Genomic DNA, 26,604 nt, shown 5'->3' with positions numbered 1-26,604 from the left:
GTGCGTTGATAAACTGACATGGAATTATCCATCAGTCATTTTGCTTTTTGTGTGTTCTTTCATGTGATGCAGATTTGGCTAATTATCCTTCAGAGCTGCTCTTGACCTCAATGTTCAGTGTCGTTTGGACAATAGGTTCCTTCACATGTCAGAGTAAGAATTTATAAAGGACTTCTTTACATGGTTTTATCTTTCAGTCACACATGACTTTTTATCATAAGGCTGCTTTGTAAAACTGTTAAGATTACTAGTGTATTTCAGGACAGTTGATCTGATAAATGCTGAGACACCTCACTTAATGTTGGGAAAAGGCTAAGTAAACATTTCCAGATGAATATCTGTTCTAGATTCAAGCCTTTGCACCATTTTTAAAACACCAAGATTGCCAAAGCGAAAATGCCCAACTACTGGGAGATGTTAAAGCAGATGTGCATCTTTTGTATGCATTGTGTGTCTCAGTAGAAAGGTGGCTTTATAGTGTAGTGGTTTACAAATGCTAGTGCAATTCCAGCCAGAGACACAAATTCCTTTTTGTGTTGCAGTAGGAAGGGCATTTGGGATAAAACTCTTGTTACAAGGAAGCATCTAAAAAGAACTGTTGTGTGTCTTAGTAGAAAGTCTGAATGATACAATTTGTAGCAAAAAGCAGAAAGAACAATAATGCTAAAAACTGTAACATAAAAAAGCTTTTGAGAGGTTGTGGTGCCAAATTGAACTGATTGACAACACAGGCAGAATAAACACAGTGACAGTAGCACTGACACTTCAAGGAGATGCTGTCAAGTTGCAGAAGGAGGTTGCTCTCTTGAGCACGCTGTAACATTTATAAGCCATTTTTGTATGAACATAGAGAATAGCACACACAAATGATCAACAAGAGAAATAATACAAAAAGAGGTGTAGGAGGTGTATTTGTTCACTTCTCCACCTGCACAGTTTATTACAAGGCTGCAGCTGAGGTTTTACTGCTTCTTCTACAAATGGCCTTTTCCCTTAAGAATGTGTGCACGTCCAAGTAAGATGAAAACACTTTTTTTTTTAGATTACCTGCTGACAAAAACCAGCAGTTCTGATTTAAGTTCTACTTAAAGTATTGCCTCACTGTTGGGTTAGACGACATTTAAACCCATGCGGGGTTTTGATGGCCTTTGGCAAAAGTTTATAGTGCTGCTACTAACAGTCGCTTGCAATTTTCAGTATCTTAAAATCTTTATGCCCACAGAATATAAAAAATTCTGCTGGAGTTTTATTCTCTGCCAGAAAAGGGCATTTCATGAAGCACCATCTACCCAACTAGCTGAAATGGTGCTTAAGTTATGAGAGTCTTGTACTAATTCACTACTACTGCACTACCATTGGTTTTAAATTGAGAATTGATCTGGGAAGGATTTAATTTTAAGTGCAATAGATGCACAAAACATAATATAATTGGGTTTTTTTTCATGTATGATTCGAGCCAGAATTGGTAATAACCTATGTGTGAAAGTACAGTGAGTATTGGGTATATTACATGAGTGCATTCACATCAGCATGCTAACTGTTGTTAATAACAAAGACAGATGAAGGAAACCTTTGCTTGTTACAAATGTTTTATTACTTACATGTGTTGCTCTCTTTCTACAGGCAAACAGAGGCAGCGTTAGACCTTACGTCAACTTCAATGCCAAACATGATGCTGAAATCCTCCATAAGGCCATGAAAGGGATGGGTCAGTATCCTGCTTAAATGTATTGCTGCTCACTTTCATTTCACATTGACACTAGCATGTTGTTAGGTTTCGTATTGTTGATTGTCATTTATGCTTAGAAATCTCTACTTATATATGCTTAGAGTTTTATAATTAGTTGTAGATTGGTAGAGGTTTGATCTTTAATAGTCTGCAAACTTTTTGTGCATTCCAAAGCACTCTGGGAGCATGGGAGAGGTCGTACCTTCTCTTATTGTTTTATGGTAGGATAAACGTAGCTATATCTGTTTTAGTCTAAGTGCCTTTTGTTTAGATGAACTGCTGGACTTTCAGACCAGCAGGTTTAGGGAAGTCATTTATGGGGTCACACTCTGACCCTCCCCCCCCCCCCCCCCCCCCCCCCACCCACACACACACACACACACACACACAGGCAAGGTACTCTTTGTTTGCATGTAGAGGTCATATGTTAATGAACCTATGCATATTCATGTAACCTCAATAAAAGAGCAGTGTTACGGGGAAGCGGACGAGAGCAACTGGGGTCAGGCGAAGGAACGGCGTTTGTCCGGTTCTCTCCCGTGCACGAGAAACATGAAGAACTTTGCCTACTCGTGTCTTGCTTTGCTGTGTAATTATATTGTCTTCAACGTTCCAGCAAATAGGTTTAAGCTACAAACCTATCACATGTCATACGACATTAACTGACTATTGTATGCATATGCACCATAAATACAAAAAATGAATTCTTTGCACAGTTGAAAGCTTTTTTTTTTTTTTATAGCTGCTAAGGTGTGTTTATTTATTTACTTGGCAGGTCCCTGTGTAAGTCATTCAATGAAAAAGCTGTACCTCTGAAAATGGGGAACTAAGTATAAAACTACTGTAATTTCTAAATAGTCATGCACAATCTTTGTAACATTCCTTGGTTTAAAGCTGAAATTCTGCACATAATTACATATTGATTGCTTGATTTAAAGTCCACTGTGGTGATGTAAGGAGGCAAAGCTACAAAAAGCATGACCAGTCATTTCATCCTATATTAATTCAATAAAAAACGGTTGTCTTCTTATTTGTCAGTAGTGGTTGTAAATACAGGAAAGGCTGTGAAAACTCATTACTGACACAGCTGTCAGAGGATCTGAACTGCTCCCTTTTGTAAGCATCATCGGAAAAATGGGAAAGCATTTCATTTCTCTAGTGTGTTTTACCAATTAGTGTATCACCAACATTCAAACTGAAGCTTAAAAAAAAAATTGACAAGTACTTTGTGGTCTGAGTCTCTTTTTTTGGAACTACTTCTCAGAAGCTCTGTGTGTGTGCGTGTGTGTATTTGCATGTATGTGTGCATGCATGCACACGCGTGTGTCAGAGAGAGAAAGCGATAACACTGTAAATTATTTTTCCTAACACTTTATAACCAGTACGAGCAGAACCATTAGATCTAATTAATGGTTTCCCTGTCTGCAAACCACTGTGGACTCAAACTTGAAACAGCAGACTTGCACTACTTAAGTACATTTCTTTAGTCAGTGCTGTCACTGCAGATCAGCTGGGCTTTGTGCCATAATTACCTTTCACTAATTTAACATTTGATCCCTGAGTGAAAATGATACAAGCTGCTTCAGCCTGTTTGCCTCTCTGAGCCTTTTTTTTTACTAAGGTGCTCGTGACTTTAGAAAGCTATTGGTTGTTAGATCATCTGCCATGCCAATCCTTTTTAATCCTGATCTCATGCTCTAACAGGCTGACTCATTTAGGTTACAATATACTGGAAGCTGTCATAACAGGGATTTGTGTTGTGTTTAAAAAGAAAGACTTGAAATGAAAAGCTTCTTTTGTCTTGACCCACATTGCAGATGATTTCAGAGTCATTTTCCACACATTATTTAAGGTTTATATGATTTCTGGTGCAGGTACAGATGAAGATGCCATCCTCATGCTTCTTACATCCCGCAGCAATGATCAGCGCCAGCAAATTAAGGCAGCATATAAAAAGGCCCACGGAAAGGTGAGAAGAGCCACTAGGAATTAAACAGAGAACTGATATACAATGACAGGTCGTGCCATCCACTCTGCATTCCTCACTTCACAAAACCAACCTGGCTGATGGTCAACTTCACCTCAGGCACTGAAGACTGAGAATATATCATCCTACTAAATATGCTGCAGGTGTTTCATTGAGTGTGAATAGTTGTCTGTCTTTCTGCATTCACCATGGGATGTATTAGTCTTGTCATGAGTGTACCCCACCTCTTGCACACTGTCAGCTGTTATGTGACTCCCCACCTGCTGCACCATAAATGCTTTTGTGTTGTAGAAGCGTTTATGGGGCTCACAAGTAATAAGCCCAGAAATGAGTATCTGTCTACAGTAGGTTTGTGCATGTGCAACATCTTGACTGTTTCAAGAATTGTATATTTAACGTGCACTTCTCATGCTCATTTCCAGCCCAGTATATTTAGTCTTAGACTCCAGCTGTGTGTGTTTCACAACTCAAAATAATCCTTATTTATGTCAAATTGGGCCTTGATGCAACCTCTCACTACTTTCTCTGTCTCAAAAAAGACAGTTTAGCTCCTCTTCCTTTAAGGTAACTGTCTTCTGATTGGCTGCCCCTCACAAACTAAAACTCTGAACAGCAGGTACTTGGGGCTTCTGTGTTATTTGACAGGGGACTACAACGTGTCGTAGCTTCCAGCTATCATTCACACCTGAAGGCAATTTACAGTCATTATATTTTACTAATTTATTTTCTTTTACTAAAAATAATAAAAAAATAAAAATAAAAACAGGTCTTTGGACTGTGAGAGGAAATCTGAGTACTGGGACGTATGGAAAATCCACACAACGAGGCCCTAGCCTGAATTTAAGGACCTTTTTGCTGTGAGGTGACAGTGCAAAGCACTGCACTAGCATGTCAGAGTCACATTTTAAAGCTATTAAAGAATGAATTAGCTATGTTCAAAATACAAACAAATAAGCTTAAGTAAAGACCTCAATATTGCACTTGATTACAGTTTTGAGCTTTTCCTTGGATGAGTTCTCCAACACCTATTTCATCAATTAGGGAGCAGCTACAACTGATAGAGGACTAAATCCTAATGACTTATAACATTTCCTTTGCTTCTTGTGCACCTAACTAGGTGAAATTTTGCATACAGGACCTTTGCTTGTAATTTTTTCACATTGTTATATTACTTAAGTATAGAATCTTGCTGGGTTTTCACCATTGGCTGTCTTCAGTTCAACAATTCTTAACAGCAAAAAGGCAGCCAAAAACATTAAGTCTGTGATTTAAAGGGCAAGATTTTGGATCAAGACTGAACAGTAACCTCAAATAAGTGGCAGGAAGGGCAGTTATCCCCAGTCTCTATGGAGCAGAATTCAGTGCAGCTAGTTAGACAGAATTTTAAGCATTCATAGTCTCACTGTTCTGTCACACAGTGAAGAGTTTTTATGCCCACCTGTGGATTGAAAGCTGAAAGCTAATTTGATTTCTGCCTCAAGTATAAGTAGATGGAGGAGTTTGAGAGAGCATAGATGTATCACAAAGCAGCTCCAGGGATAGCTCTGTATATTACAGTGTTTTATCAAAATGACCCAGAACATGAGACTTTTTGCTTTGCTCAGTATTGCAGAGAATCTTTATGAGATCTATTAAAATGTAATGACGCCATTACACAATTGTGCTCAACTGCAAAAATATCTGAAGCCTGAGTCTACTTTTTTCTATATAACAGAGCAAAATATTACATCCTCTGTCTATTTCTTTTTTCCACATTCTTTGTTGGGATTGGATTAGTCTGATTTATTTAAATTTAACTCGTTCTACACACAAAAAAGAACAAATAGATGGATTGTGTTATCCAGAAATATGGGGGATTTGTGCTTAATGTCTAATGTATTCAGCTAGAATTGTGATTTCTGGACTTCTCCAAGGAGCACTTGGATGAGCACAGTGCTGTGGGTGTTTTTGTGTATGCAAATAGAGCCACATACTCAAATAACAATGGTATATGCTGTTGTTCATTTGGTTCCTGCAATGCACAAATGATTGGAGGCAGAAAACAATTTAGACAAAGCCAGCTGTGAGTAATTTGCAAAGAAAATATATTTTCCTTTTCTGCAGGTTACATTGAATACTCTAAGTGTAAGCGAAGCAGTGAGATGTAATTTTTTTCCCTCATCTTCTTCACATCAAGATCCTGAATGGCCATTTTGTGTTTTTTAACTTATTTTTCTGGTTTTAATGTTGGGATCTGGTGTGCTTTATATAAATGTCACTGTTACTAATCGTGTTATTACTGTTTTAGCTCCTCTCATTATTATTAATTATTTGACCACAGGACTTGGTCAGCGCACTGAAATCTGAGCTCGGTGGACTGTTTGAGAGTCTTATTGTGGCTCTGATGACCCCATCTGTCTTATATGATGCTACTCTCCTGCATAACGCTCTCAAGGTAATAACTTAAACCACGTTACAGGTCTCATGTAAATGTAAATGTAGCCTACGTTTTTATTGTGATGTTTTTTGAATAATGTTTGATTAGGAAACACTTCATAGTTGACAACAGACATTTCGACTTCTCAAAGCCAGACAAACAAATGAGTAAATTAGGGACCACTGACATTTCAATTTTTGGTGTATGTGTGTGTTTTGCTGTTATTCATTATTCACTTTGTACATAGAAAGAAAATAATACTGTTCAGCAATGCAGTGACTTCTCAAACCAATAGGTGATGTCATTATGATTATGTCCATCTTTTATTCAGTCAATGCACTATATTCATATTGAAGCCACTTTACAGATTTCAACTACAAGAGATGAAAAGGTTTAATTTTTTTAATTGAGTTGAGTTTCAACATTAGCAATAAAGCATCTAATACATGAAAAAAGAGTTGCAAACATAATTGCTAGTAAGATATCATGCACACTACCAGCTCCCTCCCTCTCTTTAGCCCACATAAATGGAACTCAAACATTACTGAAAAAGTGTTCTGAAAAGTTTGGTTGAAAAGGTAAAATGTTGGACCTTTTTCCAGTTTGTCTTTTTAACTAAAAGCAACAGCGGCAGGAACTCTTTCTACATAATAAAAAAAATAGTTCCTGCCACTGTTGCTACTAGTCTCTTAACTCAACTCAGCTTCGTTATAAATCTTTAGGCCAACACGTAGGCCATCTAACATGTATTATTATCTATTTTCCCACATGACGTTCAAAACCTTTTATTTTATGTTAACAGCATGCGATAGAAGCTGCTTGACAACTCCACAATGAGCATTTAGACCAATCTCTGATGCCCATTCTTTTTTAGATCAATATTTTGGTGTTGCATCACATTTACTGATATGTTACAATGCTATCATCAAGCTCGACTCCAACAGCAGGAAGCAGCTGTTTTCAGCCAATAGCCAGGGCTCGTTTCCAGAACACAATGGTTTAGGGTGCATCTAAAATTAGTGGGAGTGCACTTGTACTGACAGCCAAAGTGATCATCAGCCATTAAAAACTCATTACTCATACTTCTTATTATCTGATTATTCAGTTTTTGTAGGTCTGCTAATTCATATATCTGAATCAAACAGAAATATAATGAAAATGCCGTCTTTGTAAGTCTTTAATATTTTGAACAAGCAAATATTCAAAAGAATACCATAACAATGCATGCAACCACTATAGTATTATTTATTTCTTATTAATTCATACATATTTGTTGTTTCTAATGCTAGAAACAGACTTCCTTAATCTTCCTAAATTAAGAAACTACAATTATGTATTAATGTAATAATAGCTGAAGTAGAAAAATGTTAAACTCTAGGCTGTCCAGCAACAAATAGCTAGTGGAGACATTATATTTATCTAAGAGTTCAAATTAAATTGAATTAAATTTGTTAGAATTATAACATTTATCCAGAGTTGGTGGATGACAAGAATAATATTGGACCTGTTTGTCAAAAGTTTGCTGGAAGTTCACCACAGTTTGATAGCAGTAGCAGCTGTGATGACTGCAAGGTGATCGTACTGCTGACTTTGAGTTTGTCAGCTTGTTGCAGAGCTCTTTTCTTTCAGATTACTTTGTTTGTATTCAGCAGCTTGCTTTAGACTTCAGACAATTTAGCCATGACTAAGACGTGTTTAAAACTGAGAACAAAGGCAAAGACAAAACAATTAAATACAGGCACAAAAGACTTATTGTGTTTTGTCACAGGTACTACATGGTGGTTTTAGCCTTTTTGTTTTCATCGTTACAGTAAAATTGAAACTGTCATCTGATGACTTAGCTGCAGGGGGTAATGCCAAATGATTCAGGGGGTTTTGGTGACATCCGGACAACGAATGACTGATAATCAATAGCCAAGACTTTCTGTTCCATGCACTGGATGAATGCAGATAATTGTATTTAAAGTTAATTCATAGTTAACTCATTGGCAGACTGTAGCTCAATATTTTGAGATTGCAGATTTGACAGTTTGTTAAATTGTCAATACAATTTTAAATACAAACAGACTAAAACTAGAATCTAGAAAGTCTCAAATACCAGAACTCTTTTTTCTTTTGCCAATATATTCCAAAAAATCATATACAGATATCTTTAAATTGGTTAAGCTTTCTCTCTATATCTCCTGCAAACATTTTGTTTTGCAGCATTGGAGCATTGTAGTTCATTAGATCTATCTTTTGTACCTTCAGTGAAACTCAAATGAAAAATGTCAGATCAAACTGGACATATTATATTATAGACATTTCAGACATTTTATGAGTGCTCTTTTTCAGGTCACAGGAGGCTCATAAAGTTAGAAGGGAATTGCATGAGGGAAAAACATTTAGCAAACTCTCAGATCCTCATATGAGTTACAAATGAATTTTTTTCTGTCTCATTATTCTTCAGACACATTTACATTTGCATTACCCATGTGCAAATGAAGTGTTTAGTCAAAGTGAGAGCAAAGCATTTAGGACTTGGCCTCAACATTCCTATCACACCCACTCCTCCATTAGTTAGGTTTGGCAGACAGTCTTGCTGTAAGGTTAATTGCAGCATAGAGAAGTGAACGTCAAGACAATTCTCATTAGTACTGAACCTATTCGTTCTCTAATTGCAAACCTTTTAACTCTGCTATGCTCTCAAGTTGTACATCTCTTATTATCTTTTATTATTTTCCTTATAGACTTTTAGGCTTTCTTTTTTTCATATTACTAATCAATGATATAGCCTAATATATAATAAACATGTACTAAAATTTAATATTGAACAGATATGGATATTGTTTCACTCCATTTATCTCATGCGTCGGGTTCCCAGGGTGCCGGGACTGAAGATGAAGTGCTAATTGAGATCCTGGCCTCCAGAACTGGCGAGCAGATTAAAGAAATCACCAAAGTGTACAAGAAAGGTAAAACACTCCACTGATGAAGAGGCAGAGAAAAACAGACAAACATGGTTACTGTGACTACTACAAATAATGACGCATCTAGAAGAATGCATTAAGATGTTTTGTTTTACCAGCACTGCATTGGCAGAAGATATCTGCGCCTTTAAAAGCTTTATAGCTTTTTCCTTTTTAAAAATAAACTGCCATTAATGTTTTGATCGTTTTTGGCACAAAGGGGATTTGATTAATTTCAAGATCATGTTTTGATTAAAGCTTAATTGGTTATAATTGTCGCAGTTAAAAATAACAACGAGGAAATGAGTCATAATTAAAAGAATCCAGTTTGGATTATTAGTGGAAAATGAGAACTTACCAAACGTAATTTAGTTACATGCCCATGCCCACAAGTGGTTTGGGGGTGCTGAAAAAAACACACCAGTTTATAAAAGAACTAAGATGACTATGCCACTTCCAAGTCATCATTTTTCAGTGTGTAGGGTTACTGTTGTGACAAAAGGACATTTTAACCCAAACCACAATACTTTCTAATATTGAAAGTGCCTAAAAATAACCAGTGAGTGGATGTAAAAGCAAAAAAAAAAATCTTTAAAGAACAGGTTTTGCATATAAACTGTGTATGTGCGTGTGTGTGTGTGTGTGTGTGTGTGTGCCCACGAGGCCTTCAAATAGTCAAAATCAAGATACCCAGTCTGTGTCTGGAGTGATTTTTATAGGAAATTAAATCTTAAAACTATAGAGATTAAATTCGATCCATCCATTTTCTTAATTGCTTATTCCATTCAGGGTCACTTAGTAGCAGGAACAGTGTGTAGCAGTGTGTGTGCGAGTCTACCGCAGGGTTAAGGATTACACTGACTTGCTAATTAGCTAATAGGCTGAGTTAGGTGAAAATTATCTGGCCTTTCCTTGTGCTTACAATTCCAAGGTGTCCAACTTCTCACTCAGTTTAATTTGTTCCAACTCTTCATTAAATTTATATGATGTTTGTGTAGGAAACTTGGGGATCTACATTAGAGTACACAGGACAAGTTTGAATTGTCACGATCCTGGGTCTTTTGACCCAGCGTTTTGAGTTTTAGTTTATGTTTAAGCCCTTCAGGTTTTCTAAGTTCATTTTTTATCAGGCCTAGGTTGTTCTAGTTCTTTGTCATTAGATTCCCCTTGTGTCTTCCACCCCTGTTAAGTCTCCCTCGCCCTTCGTTTCATGTCTGTGTCTTACGTTGTCAAGTTCAGGTTGTCATGTCTGCGTCTTATGTTTCCTGTTTTATTTTGAAAGTCCAGTTTTCATGTCATTGTGTTTGAGTTTACATTTCCTGTGCATCGTTATGTTCATCCTTGTCAGCTGTTTCCTCGTGTGTCTCGACTTCCCCTGATCACCTCATATGTGTATTTAAGTCCTCTGTTTTTTATGTTTTGTTGTCAGGTCGTCTGTTTGCATCCCCATAGTGTTTCGTCATAGTTTACTCAGTGTTCATAGTTTGTCATAGCATTTTCACTGAGTTTCTTAGTCCTTTAGTTTTCTGAGTGTTCACAGTTTTCCTAGCTTCATGCTTCATGTGCTAACATCCAAATAAAGGATCGTCTTCTGTTCAGCCAGCAACTCCGCCTTTCAGTGTCTGCTTCTGGGTCCTGTAAACTAAACTTATCGGCGCACCCCGCCGTGACATGAATCTCTTTGTCCTTACGACTCTGTAAGCAAACATAGATTTTACATAAGACAACTGTGAATAAGAAATTCACATTTCAAAGCCAAAACATTCATTTTGGACACCACAAAAGCCAGAAGTGACCATATTTAGACAAGATGGTTGAGTGCTAAGTTATTAGCTGAGGGTAGCAAACAAGGGTATACAGCTTGGATATCCAAGCTGCATAGGAGCAATGCACAGGCAGTCATGCCTGCTAGTAAAATAAAGGTCTGGTCTCATTCCCAAGGGCTCACCACAGCAGATGGATCTGCATACTTGAGTTGGAACAGATTTTACATTAAATGCCCATCCTAATGCAAACCCCTCCCTCAAGTATTTTAGTCCCAAACCTATGATGGCGTGCCTATTGTCAATTTACTGCACAGTACAGAAATAACAGTATATCGTATATATAGTTTCTTTATTCATATAGATTTATAATATCTGCTCTTTTCTCTAGAGTAGCATGCTTATTTAAAGCCCATAGCGTGGTGCCTATTCTTTTTATTATCAGTGTAATATGTTCTGTCATCCGAGTAATAAACACACTGCACCTCTGTATCACCTGTCACACTTTAATGAAAGGTCTCTAAAATAGCAACTGTGACTTACAACAAACCATGATGGAAAATATGTGATAACAAAGGCTCAAATGGCCCAAGGCAGAGAATGCAGTTTATCTGATCTGGACGAAAGCATAGACCAGGGGTAGGCAACTCCAGTGCCGGTGTCCTGCAGGTTTTAGATGTGTCCTTGATCAAACACAGCTGATTCAAATGGCTAAATTACCTCCTCAACATGTCTTGAAGTTCTCCAGGGGGCTGGTAATGAACTAATCATTTGATTCAGGTGTGTTGACACAGGGTGATATCTAAGACCTGCAGGACACCGGGACTCGAGGCCTGGCGTTGCCTGCCCCTGGCATTGACCCTTAGTCAACTAATCAAATCTCTCCTCTCATGGCTCATCCTGCAAAACAGAGGACAGCCTACTAAGGTCGACTGAAATCATTAGCAACTGTCGTGAACAGGAACTGTAAGCAATCGTCTGCCCCCCTTCTCTTCTTTCTTCCAGAGTTCGGCGGAAAGCTGGAGAAGGACATCTGTGGTGACACCTCAGGGCACTATCAGCAACTGCTGGTGATCCTGCTGCAGGTAAAGAAGGGCACTGCTGGAGAGACTTATGTTTCTTTTCCTGATAATGAGATCCTACAGTGATGCCATTAGAAAGTCATGAGAGGTGTAGGCTGGAAAGGGGGAGGGGGATGACAGCACATTTAGTTTCTTTAATGTGATGTTTATACAGAAGGAAAAGTAATTTTCATGGTTCTTGTAGATTTGAGGGATCATTTAATTAGGTGTTCAGATGTTACCTGGGTTGAGAGGTCTGAGCGTACCATGTTTCCATCAACACTGACCTACTTTACTCTATGTTTGTCCACCTGTCTTTGTACCTGTCTGGTTTCCTACCTCTCTTTTTTTCGGCTGGCTGCAAAGGGGAGTAGGGAGGAGGGAGTAGACGAGGAACATATCGAGAAAGACGCTAAGGTAAGAAGGAAGAACACGAGATAAAAATACACATGGCAAGAGCTGGCTTTCCGCTTTAGCTTTGTGAGTTTGTCCAGCGAATTCAAGCAACTTCAACACTACATTAACAAGAAATCACTGTTTTTATTATTAACCAATTACACTGGTGTTAATCAAGCTGTTTTTTAATTGTCTTTTTACAGGACTACTATGTTTTCCTTATTTTTTGTATACAGTACTTTGAAAAAGTCTTGACTTACACTTAATTTCTTAATATTTTACTTGAAAATGGGAAATAAGTGCAGCAATTTATTGAAATGTGGAACATATATGACAAAAACAGAGCTTATGCTATTCTAAAAAAGGATGAAAGTCAATATTTGACCATGTTTTAACACAGCCTGAGCTTTCTTAATAGTTGCCCAGGCTTCTTGAAAGATATTCAAAGCTTTTCTTTGGAGGTCGGCTGCCTTTTTGTTCTGTTCTCTATCAAGATTATCCCACACTGCTTCAATAATGTTGCTGTCCAGGCTCTCCTGCGAGCAGTCAATGCCCATAATAGTGTTCCATTGTGTGTTTTTCTATCTATGCATGCTTGTACTGCACTGGCAGTACAAACAAATTGTTGTTATCAGCTGGTATTGCATGCTGGATCAGAATTTAATGGTTCTTCTCTGCATTAATAATTCATCATTCCATTAATTTCAATAATCTCCAACACCTGTGGCTGAAATAAAGCCCCAAACCATGACAGAGCCTCCACCATGTTCTACGACTGCAGACACTCACTGTTTGCCTATCAGAACAAGGTTAATTTAAATAGGAGGAGATAAAATGGGTTGTTTCAGAGAAAGAATAAATGGAGGCATCTCACCAAAGCTCATTAAAAGGTCAACAGGGATTACTTTAAACATTTCGTCACTCATCCCAGTCACTTGGATAAGTGACGAAACGTTTCTCCGACTGAAATCAACACATCCAGATCAACAGAATTAACTTTTTGGGTATCGTATAGCGAGGCTTAGAAGATCATTTTTAACATGGCAAAAAAATGTAATAGATAAAAAAATAAGGATTATTTCTCAACTAGTATTGATTTCCAGCCACCCAGTGAAGATTGCAAGAAGTTATAGCTCTCTACCAAAAAACGTCCTGCACATATCCCCTGCAGTAAATTATTGAACTGTCACGTACACACTTCAATCTTTGTACTGGATAAATAATGTGTGAGGTGTTGAGGTGTAGGGAGGCGGATTTTGTTACCTTTGGAGAGACACAGTCTAACTCTTTCCACATGTCCAGTATGTGTGCTAGGCTCACTGCATGATGTTTAATAGATAGACATTGGGGTATCACTATAAATATACAGTTTTCCAGATATTCAATAAGTCTGTTTAAGTTTAAGGAAATGGAAAGTCGGTGCCTCAGGGGAAACTTTACACACTGATATAATTTGTATTACTTCCTATACTTGCACCAAAAGTTGCCATTAGACATACAGAGGTGTGTGTAATAAGCAAACATGAATATAACTCAAATTATTAGCCAGCTGGTCACTGTACATATCTGACCTACGAATTAAAGCCACTTAACCTTTAATAAAGAGCTATATGATGAGGTCAGCTTAGGAATGATAAACTGGAGCAACAGACTCTTTCCTGATTTATGATACAACATGTTTTTAAAGATTTAAAATAATTACGTTTTGATATTAATGTGAGTGAATGATTTTTTTTTTTTTAAATTACCCGCAATGTTAAAAAAAATCCTGAAACATGCAAACTGCCTGTGTATTATGTGTATTATTAATAACTGGATCATACTGATACATGCTCTCTAAAGGCCAGGACGAGAACTCTGCCCAAGCCAAGAATGATAATAATAATATAATAATAATAAATTAATTAACAGCAGGAAATTAACCTTTATTATTATGGCATCTTGTTTTAAAACCATTACATGTAGCAGACATTAACATTCAATAACATGTATCTAAACACACACCAAATTATCATGACTAGCAGTCCGTCTTGACTCATAACACCAGAGCGGTGTTAAGCATCTGTGATCAAATTAGGAGAAATAAGGAATGCTAATTCATTAAAAAGCAATAATAAATGACTCATATGAATATGCTATTATTTTGGTATTTGATCATATGATAAAATATTTCTGAGCAAGGATAGAAAAAAAAAAAAAGCAAAAACCTTTGTTTGGTGAAGGACATAAAATCAGTGTGAGTGTTTGTGTGTGTGAGAGAGAGCGAGAGAGAGTATGAACATTGGTGTGTGGTCTTCCATTACAGGACTTGTATGCTGCTGGTGAGGGAAAGTTTGGCACAGATGAGGAAAAATTTATCACAATTCTGGGCAACAGGAGCGCGGAACATCTCGGAAAAGGTGAGTTTGCCAGTTTGCCCGTGCCAGCCCATTTGGATGTTGTGATATGTTCAGGGTGTCCGTTAGCTGTGTAAGACAAACACTGAAAAAAATATGAAAACAAAACAGTCAAAGTGTAAGAAAAGGTGCAGGAAATATCAGTGAAACATGCTTAAACAGCACAGATTGTGGAGACTAAGTTGAGAGCATAGAAAGTGCAATGGTTTGGTCAGATGTGAACAAACAACAAACAGATCGACATGCTTTAGCAAGTCTTTTAAAAGTCAGTTGTTGGCAAGTTTCTATCAAATTACTTGTTTGACTGCTCGTTTCACTGTTTTTCTGATCTAGTAACTTTTTAACTTTTTTTATTAAAATAAAAAATGAAGTCAAGTTTGGTTTAGTAAAATGACGCAGCAATACTAAGATAAAATACAAAATAACATATTAATTTCACAATTAAACCAATATAACATATGACAGTGGATATAAACCTGCTCAAACACGTATGCTCTGAACTCTAAAAATTGTGGTCCTCATTAAGAGGCGAAAAGCTACTAACTTGCTCCACAACTGCAATATGTTGTTTATCAGGAAAGAGTTAAGTAAACAACAGACAATCTGTATCTTTTTTGTGGTTGGGACAGTTTCTTTTGCATTTGCGTCAACATTCAACTTTTTAACTGATGAGGCAGTGAGGTACCCCAGGAATATGTCAGTTATTTCAGTTTACACTGATGCCTCTGTATCTGTGCCAATTAGTTTCGATTGTTCAAAATCAACCACTGGAAAAATGATTGCAGTGGTTGATTTTTATGTGGCTTTTAGAGTGGGATACTACTTTCCCTCTTCCTGATTACCTAGTTGTTGCACCCTCACCCACACATGTCTCAGATCATCAAACAGATTTTATTATTACACAAAGATAACACCAATAAATACCAAATGCAGTTATAGAGGCTGGTTTCATTAATTAAGATTAAAAAAATCGATTCATTACCTACATAATTGTAATTGACCCCTAAACTTAATTAGATTTAGATTAGATTAGCCTTTATTGTCTTCCTTGAAAGAAATTTACTTTGGAGAATCGAGTGGAACGCGTCATGTACAATAACACACACATATAAACACTTATTTACAATTTCACCTATTACCATTCAGTAATGGCACTAGAGACAGTTTTAACCTTAAAGTTGTCACTTGTTCAACCTTCTCTCCACTAATGAAAACCAGACCGTGATCTCCAATAGATCTTGGATTTATTGGAGATAATAACTACTTGTACCATCCTTGAGAACAACAACAACAGTCAAGCATTTGCAATAATTGGCAATGAGCCTTTCACGTCACTATGGACACATTTTGTGAATTTTGACCCACTCTCCTTTGTAGAATTGCAAAATTGATGGTTCCATTGATGGAGTTTGGGTAAGTTGTCCAGGCCCCGAAGCAGCATAGCAGCCCCAGGCCATCCCACTACCACCACCACATTTGACTGTTAGTATGGTGTTCTTTTTATACAATGCTGTTAGTTTTGCACCAGATGTAATGGGACTCAAAACTCCCATAAAGCTCAACCTTTGTCTTGTTAGTCTACAATTTTTTTTCCCAAAAGTCTTGGGGATCATAAATGGCAGACATGAGACGAACCTTTGTGTACTCTCTGATTAACAATAGTTTTCATCTTTGAACTCTCCCATAGATGGCATGATTACCCAGTCTCCTCCTTGTTGTTGAATCATGAACTCTGACCTTAATTAAAACAAGTGAGGTTTTCAGTTCTTTGGGTGTTGTTTGGGTTTTTTTTGTGACCTCCTGGATGAGTTGTCAGTGCGCTCTTAGAGTAACTTGGTAGATTGTGCAAAATGTTCTCAGTTTGTGGATCATGGTTCACACCATGGTTCACTGGAGTCTGAAAGTCTTAGAAAGTCTTGCTTTGTAACAGATTCACTAACAGAAGTCAATGACTTTGTTTCAGAAACAGAATCAGAGAATGAGAGAAACCTTATTAATCCCAGAGGGAAACTGAGTTGTCATAGCAGCAAATATACAACAAACAACAAGCACTCATAAAATGTGAGTGTAGAAACAGTTATGATAGATAAATATTAAGATGAATAGATAAATATAGAGATATAGCATAAATATAAACATAAATATACATATATATAAAAGTATGTGTGCAAAAATGTCATGGTGTACAAAAGAGACAGGGTGCATTGAGGTGCAATTAATACTGTATGGATGAATTAAAGAGTCTGATAGCAGGAAGGAACAACCTCCTATAACGTTCCCTCAGACAGCAAGGTTGAAGGAACCTGTTGCTGAAACTGCTCTTCAGATTTCCAGTGTGTTATGGAGGAGGTGGGAGTCATTGTCCATGATTGCCAGCATTCTGTCACTTTTTCTTATCTCTTCTCGAGTTTCTTTAAATTGTGGGATGATGTGAGATCTTCTAACCTACTTCACTTTCTCAGACAGGTTATATTTAAGTGATTTCTTGATTCAACAGGACTGACAGTAATCAGGCTGGGTGTGGCTAGTGAAACTGAACTTGACTTTCCAAAAAATGTGGTTAATCACAATTAATTCAGGATTGTGCCATCTACCAGTGCCAGGTAGATTTATATAAATGCAATAAAAGAAATGGAATCCAGTGAACTCACCAAAACACACTCATATTGTGCACAAAGAGATCATCTAAGGGCTGAAACTGACATATTTTTTGCCCTGAAGTAAAAACAGGTTCATGTTGAAAATTGCTTGATGTGTTTCTCTCTAATGAGAATGTATGAGTGTCTGTCACTGTGGCTGTTTTGGGTTTTTGCAGTATTTGCTGCCTACAAGAAGATCTCTGGCTCTGACATAGAGGACAGCATTAGAGGCGAGACCACTGGGAATTTGGAGAACTTGCTGCTGGCTGTTGGTAAGAGCCGCAATTTATCTGGGTGATAATTTAGGCGTCACATACACCGACAAGTAATCAGAATATCCCTGGATGGGGTTTTCTTTCAAGAAATTTTGAATAAAATATGACAGAAGATAACACTTGATAGCAAAAAGTGAACATCAGACAGTGTCAGCTTAACTTTACAAAAACTGTAGTCTCATCAGTTTTTGTCTTTTTCCTCCACAGTGAAATGTGCCGGGAGCATCCCAGACTTCTTTGCTGAGAGACTATATAAATCTATGAGGGTATGTCTCATTATCACATCGCTCTAGTCTAATTAATGAAAATACTCACCGATCACTCACCTGTAAAATATATAATATATATATAATAAATAACAATCTTAACAAAGTTAAATCTGTCAAAAAAGATAAGTTGACTACATTAGATTTTGAGGTTAGTGTTGGTGTCATTTTTAACCCTCCATGATGCTTCAGCAAATTACTTTCATGTTAGTCTTGCTCAAATATGAGAATATCAATATATTAAGAAGACTTTAAATTCAAATCAGAAGAGTAGCTACAATACAAGCTGTTGCATTAGAATGAATAGGGCAACAATAGTGAAGTCAAATCAAGGAGCAGTGACTGTGTAGTCATTTTCCAGTAAACTAAAAGCCTGTTTTCTACATCTAAACAGCAAAAAAACAAAAAAACAAAACAAAACAAAATGGTGTTTACAGTGATATAGTTTAAAAGCTTAACTAACCTGGAAGAGGCCTGAATCTGCCTTTCAACTCTGGGCAAGAAAATGTACAAGCATTATTCCGAAATGTTGAATTAATATTTGAAGTGCAAACTAAAGGTTCACTGTGTAATAACTGTAGATTTTGGGAAAGAAAGTACACCTTCCATTCTGAAGTTAGAGTCATCAGAACCTCTGAGGATCACCACATGACATCATTCAGCGTGTGGAAATTTAACACAAAAAAGCCAAAATGTTGAAGCCGTGTAGGCGGAAGTAAGTACGCCCTTATTGTAGCAGCCAGCTACTGCTAATCAAAATCACTTGATCAGCTGATCATCAGCATGTTTAAAATTCTGTTTAGAAATTTAATGTTAACAAAATGTTAAGAATGAACAACATCAGCAATAACTCTGGAAAAGTCATTGTTGCTGCTCATCAATCAGTAAAGGGTTAAAAAGCTGTTTACAAAGAAACTGAAGTCTATAATCTAGAATGATAAAGACTGTTAATATAAAGAAAACATTTGAGGCAGTTGCCAATCTTTCCAGGAGTATTATTATAGGGTCTTTACCTTACAATATAAAGTGCATTGAGGCAACTGTTGCTGTGATTTGGTGCTCCAACCCAGTGTTAGACCATGCAATGCCACAGAAATTGCAAAGACCCCAGAGCTATATCTCAGACTCTACTGGCCTCAGTTAGCAGATTTCTTTCTTTCTTTCTTTCTTTCTTTCTTTCTTTCTTTCTTTCTTTTTTCTGTGTATTTAGCGAGCTGGAACTGATGACGACACTCTGATGAGGATAATGGTGTCCAGGAGTGAGGTGGACATGTTGGACATCAGAGGCAGTTTCAAGAAGATATACGGACAGTCTCTGTACAGCACCATCCAGGTACTGCTTCAGCCCCCTCAGGATTTCTGTTTATTCCCTTGTGCTCTTTTTTAATGAAACATACTGAATAGTCTATTACTTCAGAAGAATAACACATTTCTGTAAAATGTAATTTTCCTCAGTTGTCTGCATATTCTGCTAAATATACTCATCTGTCCCTCTGCATGACTTTAGAGCACCAGCTGGGTTTACTATGGATATGATGGCTGTACACTACTCACGTCAGTGCATTGATGGAGTGGGGATTAGTGATTTACTTTAAATGTCTCCCTCAGTGTGCTTCCCTTCTTTTCACACCAGATGAAGTGAATAATCTGTTCTCCTAATGCCAGATGTTCCTCCATTGAAGAGTTATTACGATCCTCCTGTAGAGCTAAATGGCCAGTACTGAATAGATAATAACACATTATGAAATAATCTTGAATAAATATATTATATATTTTTTACAGTTCAGCAGAGTTCATTTTTTCCTTAATTATGGAAGTTATTCTACAATTTCTCCACTTTTTAAATAATTTATAATTCATTCTGCATGTTCACAGTCCCCGTACTGTGTACTATTCACTTTGCCTTCCAAATGAATCAGAGCTACATATAGCTAATGACATTAATTACGCCTGTGCTTTTCCTCCTATTATAAGAGCATGTTTATGTCACACAGTAGTTGCCACAATTAATAGTATCTAACATGTAAATAATTATAATTTCAACATACAAGCCATAATTATGACTTGGAGACTTTCTTTTTGAATATTTTCTGACAAAGAAAATACCAACCAACCATGGATGCCTGACATTAAAAGTGGAATAAAAATGTAAAGCCTTAACTAAGCTTATTTAAGGCTTTACATTTTTATTCTAAAGTCAAAAGCTATTTTAAGCTTTTGGCTCATTGCTTATACTTAGGCTTACACCCTAGCGTCCACCATTGTAACTGTATTTATATGAGAGAAAATAAAAAAAGCTTAATAGGTCTCCTTTAAAGGACAGTGTGCTAAAGTTTCAATGGAAGTTTTCAATGATGAGTGATTATAAAGTGATATCAAACTTTGCTTTTCCTTATCAATATGATGTAAACATGGATGGTGTAATCTAATGTGTATTGAATAATAATCAACCATGAGTAATTAGAGTGGATCGCTGTAAGCAGTACTGTATAATGCAGAGTATTAATTGTCCTGAAAATAACGTCTCGATTATGCAGGAAGCACTTATTTCATTTGTATCATGGATATAAGTGACGCTGGGATCTCGGATCATTTCCCAGTTATATTTGATACTGGCTTATGCACTAACGAACTACATCCTGCGGCTCCCCTTCGCCCACTACGTGTAATCAATGCTGAAGCGGTGTCAAACTTCTCTATGTCTCTCTTGGATTCTGCATCTGTCACTCGAGAGTGTTGTTTATTTCGCTCAGTTGATGACTGTGCTAATACCTTGCTATCGTTATTTTCTTCTATCCTTGATACTCTTGCCCCTGTTGTGCCAAAAACTGATTTCTGGCATTTGCCAAAAACTGATTGCTTGTATTTAAACTGCTATAAATAACTTGTTGATCTACAATATGTGAAACATATGTCAAATATATCCCTCGTGAATTATATCAAGTCATCTTGACCAACAAACAACATTCCTGTAACAAGGTAGAAGCCGCAATCACTTTTTGGCAGTGACTTTTATGTATCCTTTATTTATGCAGTTAAAAAAAATTCTTGTTTGCTTTAAAAATGTCTCTTTTAAGAGTAATCTGGCCAAGAGGACAGATAAAATTGCAACAAATGCAAAAATAGTTCTGTAAACATATTTTAAGTGGACAAAAGGAAGCTGATTGATTATAATTAAGTACAATAACACAGCTACAAAGATAATTGAGAAACAGGTCATTTTTTAAAAATTGTGTATTTAACCCCTTTGCAATACCTAAAAAGTCTATTTAGCAACATACGTAACAATATTACACATAAAAAACACACGGAAACATTGGAAATCAGTTTTTGGCAGGCAATCACTTTTTGGCACAACACCCCTATTAAAATGAAGCGCCCTAGAACCTACTCTCAGTGTTGGCTTAATGACACTACGGGCGCTCTACGTCGCGTGTGTCGGCGCGCTGAGAGAAGGTGGAAAAAAGATAAACTTCAGGTTTCTTACGACATGCTACAGACTAGCCGCTTAAAACTCCAAAGTGCTGCTAAAATGGCCAAAGCGTCTTTCTTATCCAAAATCATCCGGGCCAATGGTCATAACCCCCGCACCTTATTTAAAACTTTTAACTCAGTGGTTAACCCTTGCCCGGACATGCCTTTACCTTATTCTCAGGCTCTTTGTTGAGCGATTTCAAATTCACTTTTTAGAGAAGGTCTCATCTCTTAAGTCTTCCCTTCCCCCTGTTTCATGTCCTCTCCCCATTCCTGAGTGCATTTCAACTTTCCACCAGTTTTAGCCTGTGTCACTTTTGTCTCTTAAGCGGCTAGTTGATCAAATGAATAACACCAATACTGTTCTTGACATTCTTCCATCTCGCATAGCTAAGGACTGTTTTGATGTAATTGGACCTAGTATCCTATTTCTTATGAACTTTTCCTTGCTCTCAGGCTGTGTTCCTTTGGCTTTTAAGCGTGCTGTAGTCCACCCGATTCTTAAAAAAAGAAACCCTGACTGTTATGACCTTTTAAACTACAGACCGATCTCTGAGCTTTCGTTCTTGTCCAAGATCCTGGAGAGACTAGTTCTCTCCCAGCTCCAGGCGTACTTGGACACGAACAATATTGCTGAGAAATTTTAATCTGCCTTTAAGCCATTGCATAGCACTGAAATGGCATTGGTTAGAGTTCTTAATGATATTCTTGTAATTGCTGATACTGGACGCTCTATGGTCCTAGTTTTATTGGACCTCTCTTCGGCTTTTGATATAGTGGACCATAACATCTTATTATTAAGACTTGAACACACTGTGGGTATTAGAGGCACTGCCCTCGACTGGTTTAAATCATACCTCGCTGACAGGTCCTTTTCGGTTAACTTAGGCACCTTCTCCTCTTCCTCTGCATCGGCCTGTTGCGGTGTACCTCAAGTGTCAGTTTTAGGCCCTATTCTCTTCTCATTGTATTTGCTCCCTCTAGGCGTAGTCTTTGAAAAATACAATATTATCTTCCACTGTTACGCCGACGGCATACAGATCCATTTTGAACTTACTGACGACCTTGCTGTGTCCCTGCGCTACTTTCAAGAATGCACGCGTGAGGTCAAAGAATGGTTCCTGAGTAATTCCCTCATTTTAAACGATAAGAAGACTGAGATTGTGGTGTTCAACAGTAAAATCCCTCGTGTCCAGCTTTGTGCTGCCCTGGGTCCCTTTGCTAGCTCTTCCTGTGACTATGTCAGTAACTTGGGTGTACTGCTGGAGATCTAGCTTCCACCAACTGCGCCTTATCTCTAAGGCTAGGTATTATGTTCTACATAAGGACTTGGAGAAGCTTATTCACGCTTTTGTGACCTCCAGGTTGGATTATTGTAACTCCTTGTACTACGGTCTTCCCTCTTCTCTTCTTAGACTGCAAACAGTCCCGCCTCTTGACTGGTACAAGGAAATTTTGCTCTATTACTCCTGTTCTAGCTGGCTTGCACTGGCTGCCCATAAAGTACTGTATTCAATTTAAAATATTACTCCTTACGTTCAAAACTATTAATAAATTAGCGCCGAGTTATCTTAGTGAACTTCTCAGGCCGCATACTCCTGCTAGAACACTTAGATCTGCCACTCAACTACTTCTGACGCAACCTAGATCTCGGCTGAAGTCTCGGGGTGAACGTGCGTTTGCTCTGGCTGCCCCGGTACGGTGGAATTGATATCCACGCCTCTGATTCTATTGCACTGTCTAAATCACGACTTAAAACCCACTTATTCAATCTTGCCTTTCACTCTAGTTAACATTTCTTTTATGATTTTATATTATGCACTTTTATGCTCATTTAATTCCTTGTTTGTTCTGTATTTGCTGCTTTCCTATGTATCAGTGACAGCTATCTGCTTGCATACCTAGTACTTGCTTTGGTCCTATTTCTGTTATCTTCCTTTTATTTTCTATGTTACTTGTTAAGCACCTTGGCATACCATTGGTTTTAAGTGTGCTTTTAAAATAAAGTTTATTATTATTATTATTATTATTATTATTATTATTGTCACCCCGGCTAGCTTTCCCTCAGTAGAGGAAATGACTGATGGTAGCAGAACTTGAGTACCTGTGGAAATATTTCCCAGCAAAATAGGAAAAGATCCAGAGGAGGCAAAGAACATGAAGAGAGAGAGTCATCAAGCATGCTGGAGCATGACTCTAGACTTGAGAGATTTCAAAACTGACATTTAGTTGGCATTTCTGTTAGATTTTTGATGTTTTGTTTCTTAGTAAACTTTAAATTCAACTGTCTGCATGAAAATCTCTGGGTTGATAAATAAGCTTATAAAACCATTCCACCATAAGTATGGTATAACACATGGTAGCTAGCTGGATAGCCATGTAGCATTTTGCTCAGAGAAGCAAAGTAAATAGATATTTTATTGCTGTATTTATTTATGTACAGCAGTACCTAGGTGACGTAACCCTGTGATGGCCTGGTGATTTGTCTATGGTGTCCCACCTCACCTTTTGTTCGATGACAGCTGGGGTTGGCTCGAGCCTTCCTTCCAATCAGGATTAAATAAGCAGTTAAGACAATGGATGGACAGGTTAGCTGACCATTAAGAACATGAATGCTCTAGATAAAATATCTGTAACATCAACATTTCAAGGTTTTTTGTCAACAGTTGCAGTTATTAACTTGATATTTTGAGATAACAGATGAAAAAATGGGACTTTTGATGGAAAAAATCTGCATTACTCTTAATGCACGTGTCAGGGGCAAAAGGTGCTGTGGTTAATTCAAACTGGGCACTCTCTACCTTACTCTGTGTAACATCAGATCAGCAGAAATTGAAGTCAATGTGGAAGGAAAGCTCATATATGTTTATAGTTTTAGCTTCGATTAGCTAAATGTTAGTAGCATTTGTGAAGCTGCCAAAAGACAATGGGACATGTGACTAACTGGAGGATGTTGATGTTGAGTTCAATGCTTTTACTCAAGGACAAACTGACATGTGGAGAGGAGGAGTAGGAGAGCCAAACACCTGAGCTAGAGCTACCCACGTGTCAGTATAATCTCCATTAATTTTCTCAGGTTGCCAGTCTGTCACTGGGCAAAACTAACCCTGTCAGTACTTAAATTAAATGAAAAGAATTCAGTCATTTCTAAAACAAACATACCAGAGTAGATAAATGAATGTTCAACCTCCCAAAATTAAATGAGACTCTTTTTCTTCTTCTTCTTTTTTTTTTTTACAGGAAGACACAACTGGAGATTACCAGAAGGCTTTACTCTACCTGTGTGGTGGGAATGATTAATGGAACCTTATGACGCATTTAGCAGCAATGAATGATGAGCCATCATGTTGCTGCAAGACAAAGCTATACACATGAGATGAGGATATTGATCTATAGTTCTTCTTTCTGTTAGTGTGTGTTTATCGAGTTAGTGTGAATTACCTGAGTGTCATTTTGACTTATAACAATATTATATTGTATGAATATTATTTACAAGGCACTGTTCTTTTTTTGTTTGTTTGTTTTTTAAATGCCAGACAGAACATATAGCTCTAATTTAGTCCTTGGTAAACAAGCAGTTTTGATTTTAATGCAGATAATAATACTTTCTGAAATGATGAAATGCCTGATTAATTTAAAATTTTTGACCTCTTTTTCTTGTCAAGTGTACACACAATGTTAGCAGCTGTTTACCTTATTTGAGCTCACTTCTCACAGCATGTGTTAAATGCAAGTTTGAAAATACAATACCGCTACTCAATTATTAAACCCTACATGTTGACAACCCTGATGCTCTCATTAATAAGAAATGAGACTGTGATCCAGACTCGACGTGCAATGCGGCTGTCAGTGATCAATAAGTAATGGGACGCTATTAGACATTTGTTGATGCATATAATGAGATCTATTGCTTCCATGCCTTTCTGCACGACGAGGCCAAATGTCAAACAAACGGGATCCCTATAGGTCACTCGGTGGAAAATGATTTTATTTTGCTGGAACTGAACCACAAGGTGGCAGCAGAGTTTGAAATGAGGACACAATGTCTTTATATTCTTTCTCATTACAGTGATTGATGAGATCGTGTCAATATATTTTACTAAAAAGTAATTTTCTTTTCACAAATTAACAAATTCAAATGTAAATAAATGGAGTGATTACAATAGGGCCTTTGCAGACTAGTACTCGGGCCCTAACTAATGTTTTTCAACCCTCCCATTTTAACCACACCGCATACCTTAGGCAACATGTGTAATCTTTCTCATATATCACTGCAATGTTCCCTCATTTTCTTATAATTCAACTTCACACATTTAATACCTTTTAAATACAAATGGGTATTTAAGTAAAGTTCTTGGTTGGTGAATTTGCTCATTAATGGGCATATTAGCCCATTAATGAGTGCAAATGATGACTGTTATTGATGAAATTTGAGGAGGATGCATATAAGGATGAGTCATATAAATGTTGATCTGTTTAAAATTATGAAGTCATTAAAATAACCCAGCACAGATGTGCATGTCAATACTCTCGAAATGTATCATTTCTCAGTGCGGTTCAGAAATATTCAGTGTTTCAGTTCAGTGTGGTTATACATATTTTACAGTCATGTGACCTAGACACTGTAGTATTCAGTGTATTCAGTATTCAGAAAGCACCTCAGGGTTAAACATGAAAAGTGTTTTCATGTATAGTCACGCTTTCTTTTGAGGCTCCTGCTCTCTCTGCAGACACAAGTCCACACAGATTCATTGCAAAAATGACTGGAAAGTTGATGCTCCACATCTCTGTAGGTATTTATTCATCCAAGGAGAAAATTGCATTTGCTTTTCAATGCAGCTATACTATTGCTTCATAATGAATCTGCTGTTTATTTACAACTTTGGATAGATTCCACAGCTCAACAGAAATGCCAGTGCAAAATAAGAAAATAGCACAATCCTTATAACATTACTCCAACCAGAATAAAAATACATACATACAGTACAATGAATAGCAAAAGAGAGACACATTAAAATTTAACATATTTAACATCCAGTGATTTGAAGGGTTTTGATATATTTAGGTGTAGTATTATAAATTATGAATAGCAGTGCTGGCTGTTAATGACAGTCCAGTAATTTGAGATAAATCACCTGATTTTAAGCATTTTACTTTTAAGTTTATGAAAAGGGGGTTACTCAGGAAAAAGTTTAGTTAAAGTTGGTAAACCAAAATATCCTTAAATTTAGTACACCAGATGGAGGAAAACAGG

General features: G+C 37.2%; 1 protein-coding gene across 1 annotated transcript; it reads left to right on the top strand.

Annotated features, from left to right (window-relative positions):
* The first annotated feature begins 83 nt into the window (after positions 1–83).
* anxa5a (annexin A5a) lies at positions 84–25,301 on the top strand. The gene is made up of 12 exons (XM_087852415.1): positions 84–153; positions 1,624–1,708; positions 3,604–3,698; positions 6,037–6,150; positions 8,996–9,086; positions 11,849–11,928; positions 12,271–12,321; positions 14,606–14,699; positions 17,512–17,607; positions 17,818–17,876; positions 19,087–19,209; positions 24,591–25,301. The coding sequence occupies exons 2-12, from the start codon at positions 1,696–1,698 to the stop codon at positions 24,648–24,650; spliced, it is 876 nt and encodes a 291-aa protein (XP_087708541.1). The 5' UTR covers positions 84–153; positions 1,624–1,695; the 3' UTR covers positions 24,651–25,301.
* The last annotated feature ends 1,303 nt before the right edge of the window (positions 25,302–26,604 follow it).

Source organism: Neolamprologus brichardi, chromosome 2 (assembly GCF_056152115.1).
Source record: "Neolamprologus brichardi isolate AB-2024 chromosome 2, ASM5615211v1, whole genome shotgun sequence".
NCBI lineage: Eukaryota > Metazoa > Chordata > Actinopteri > Cichliformes > Cichlidae > Neolamprologus > Neolamprologus brichardi.
Note: the sequence above shows the minus strand (reverse complement) of the source record. Positions and strands in the feature narration are given on the sequence as shown.

What these genes read in the sequence shown, in the direction of transcription:
- anxa5a (XM_087852415.1), top strand. An exon ending in TCCTGCATAACGCTCTCAAG is followed by an intron (nt 6,151 to 8,995) that starts GTAATAACTTAA and finishes TCGGGTTCCCAG; the next exon opens with GGTGCCGGGACTGAAGATGA. An exon ending in TGCTGGTGATCCTGCTGCAG is followed by an intron (nt 11,929 to 12,270) that starts GTAAAGAAGGGC and finishes CTGGCTGCAAAG; the next exon opens with GGGAGTAGGGAGGAGGGAGT.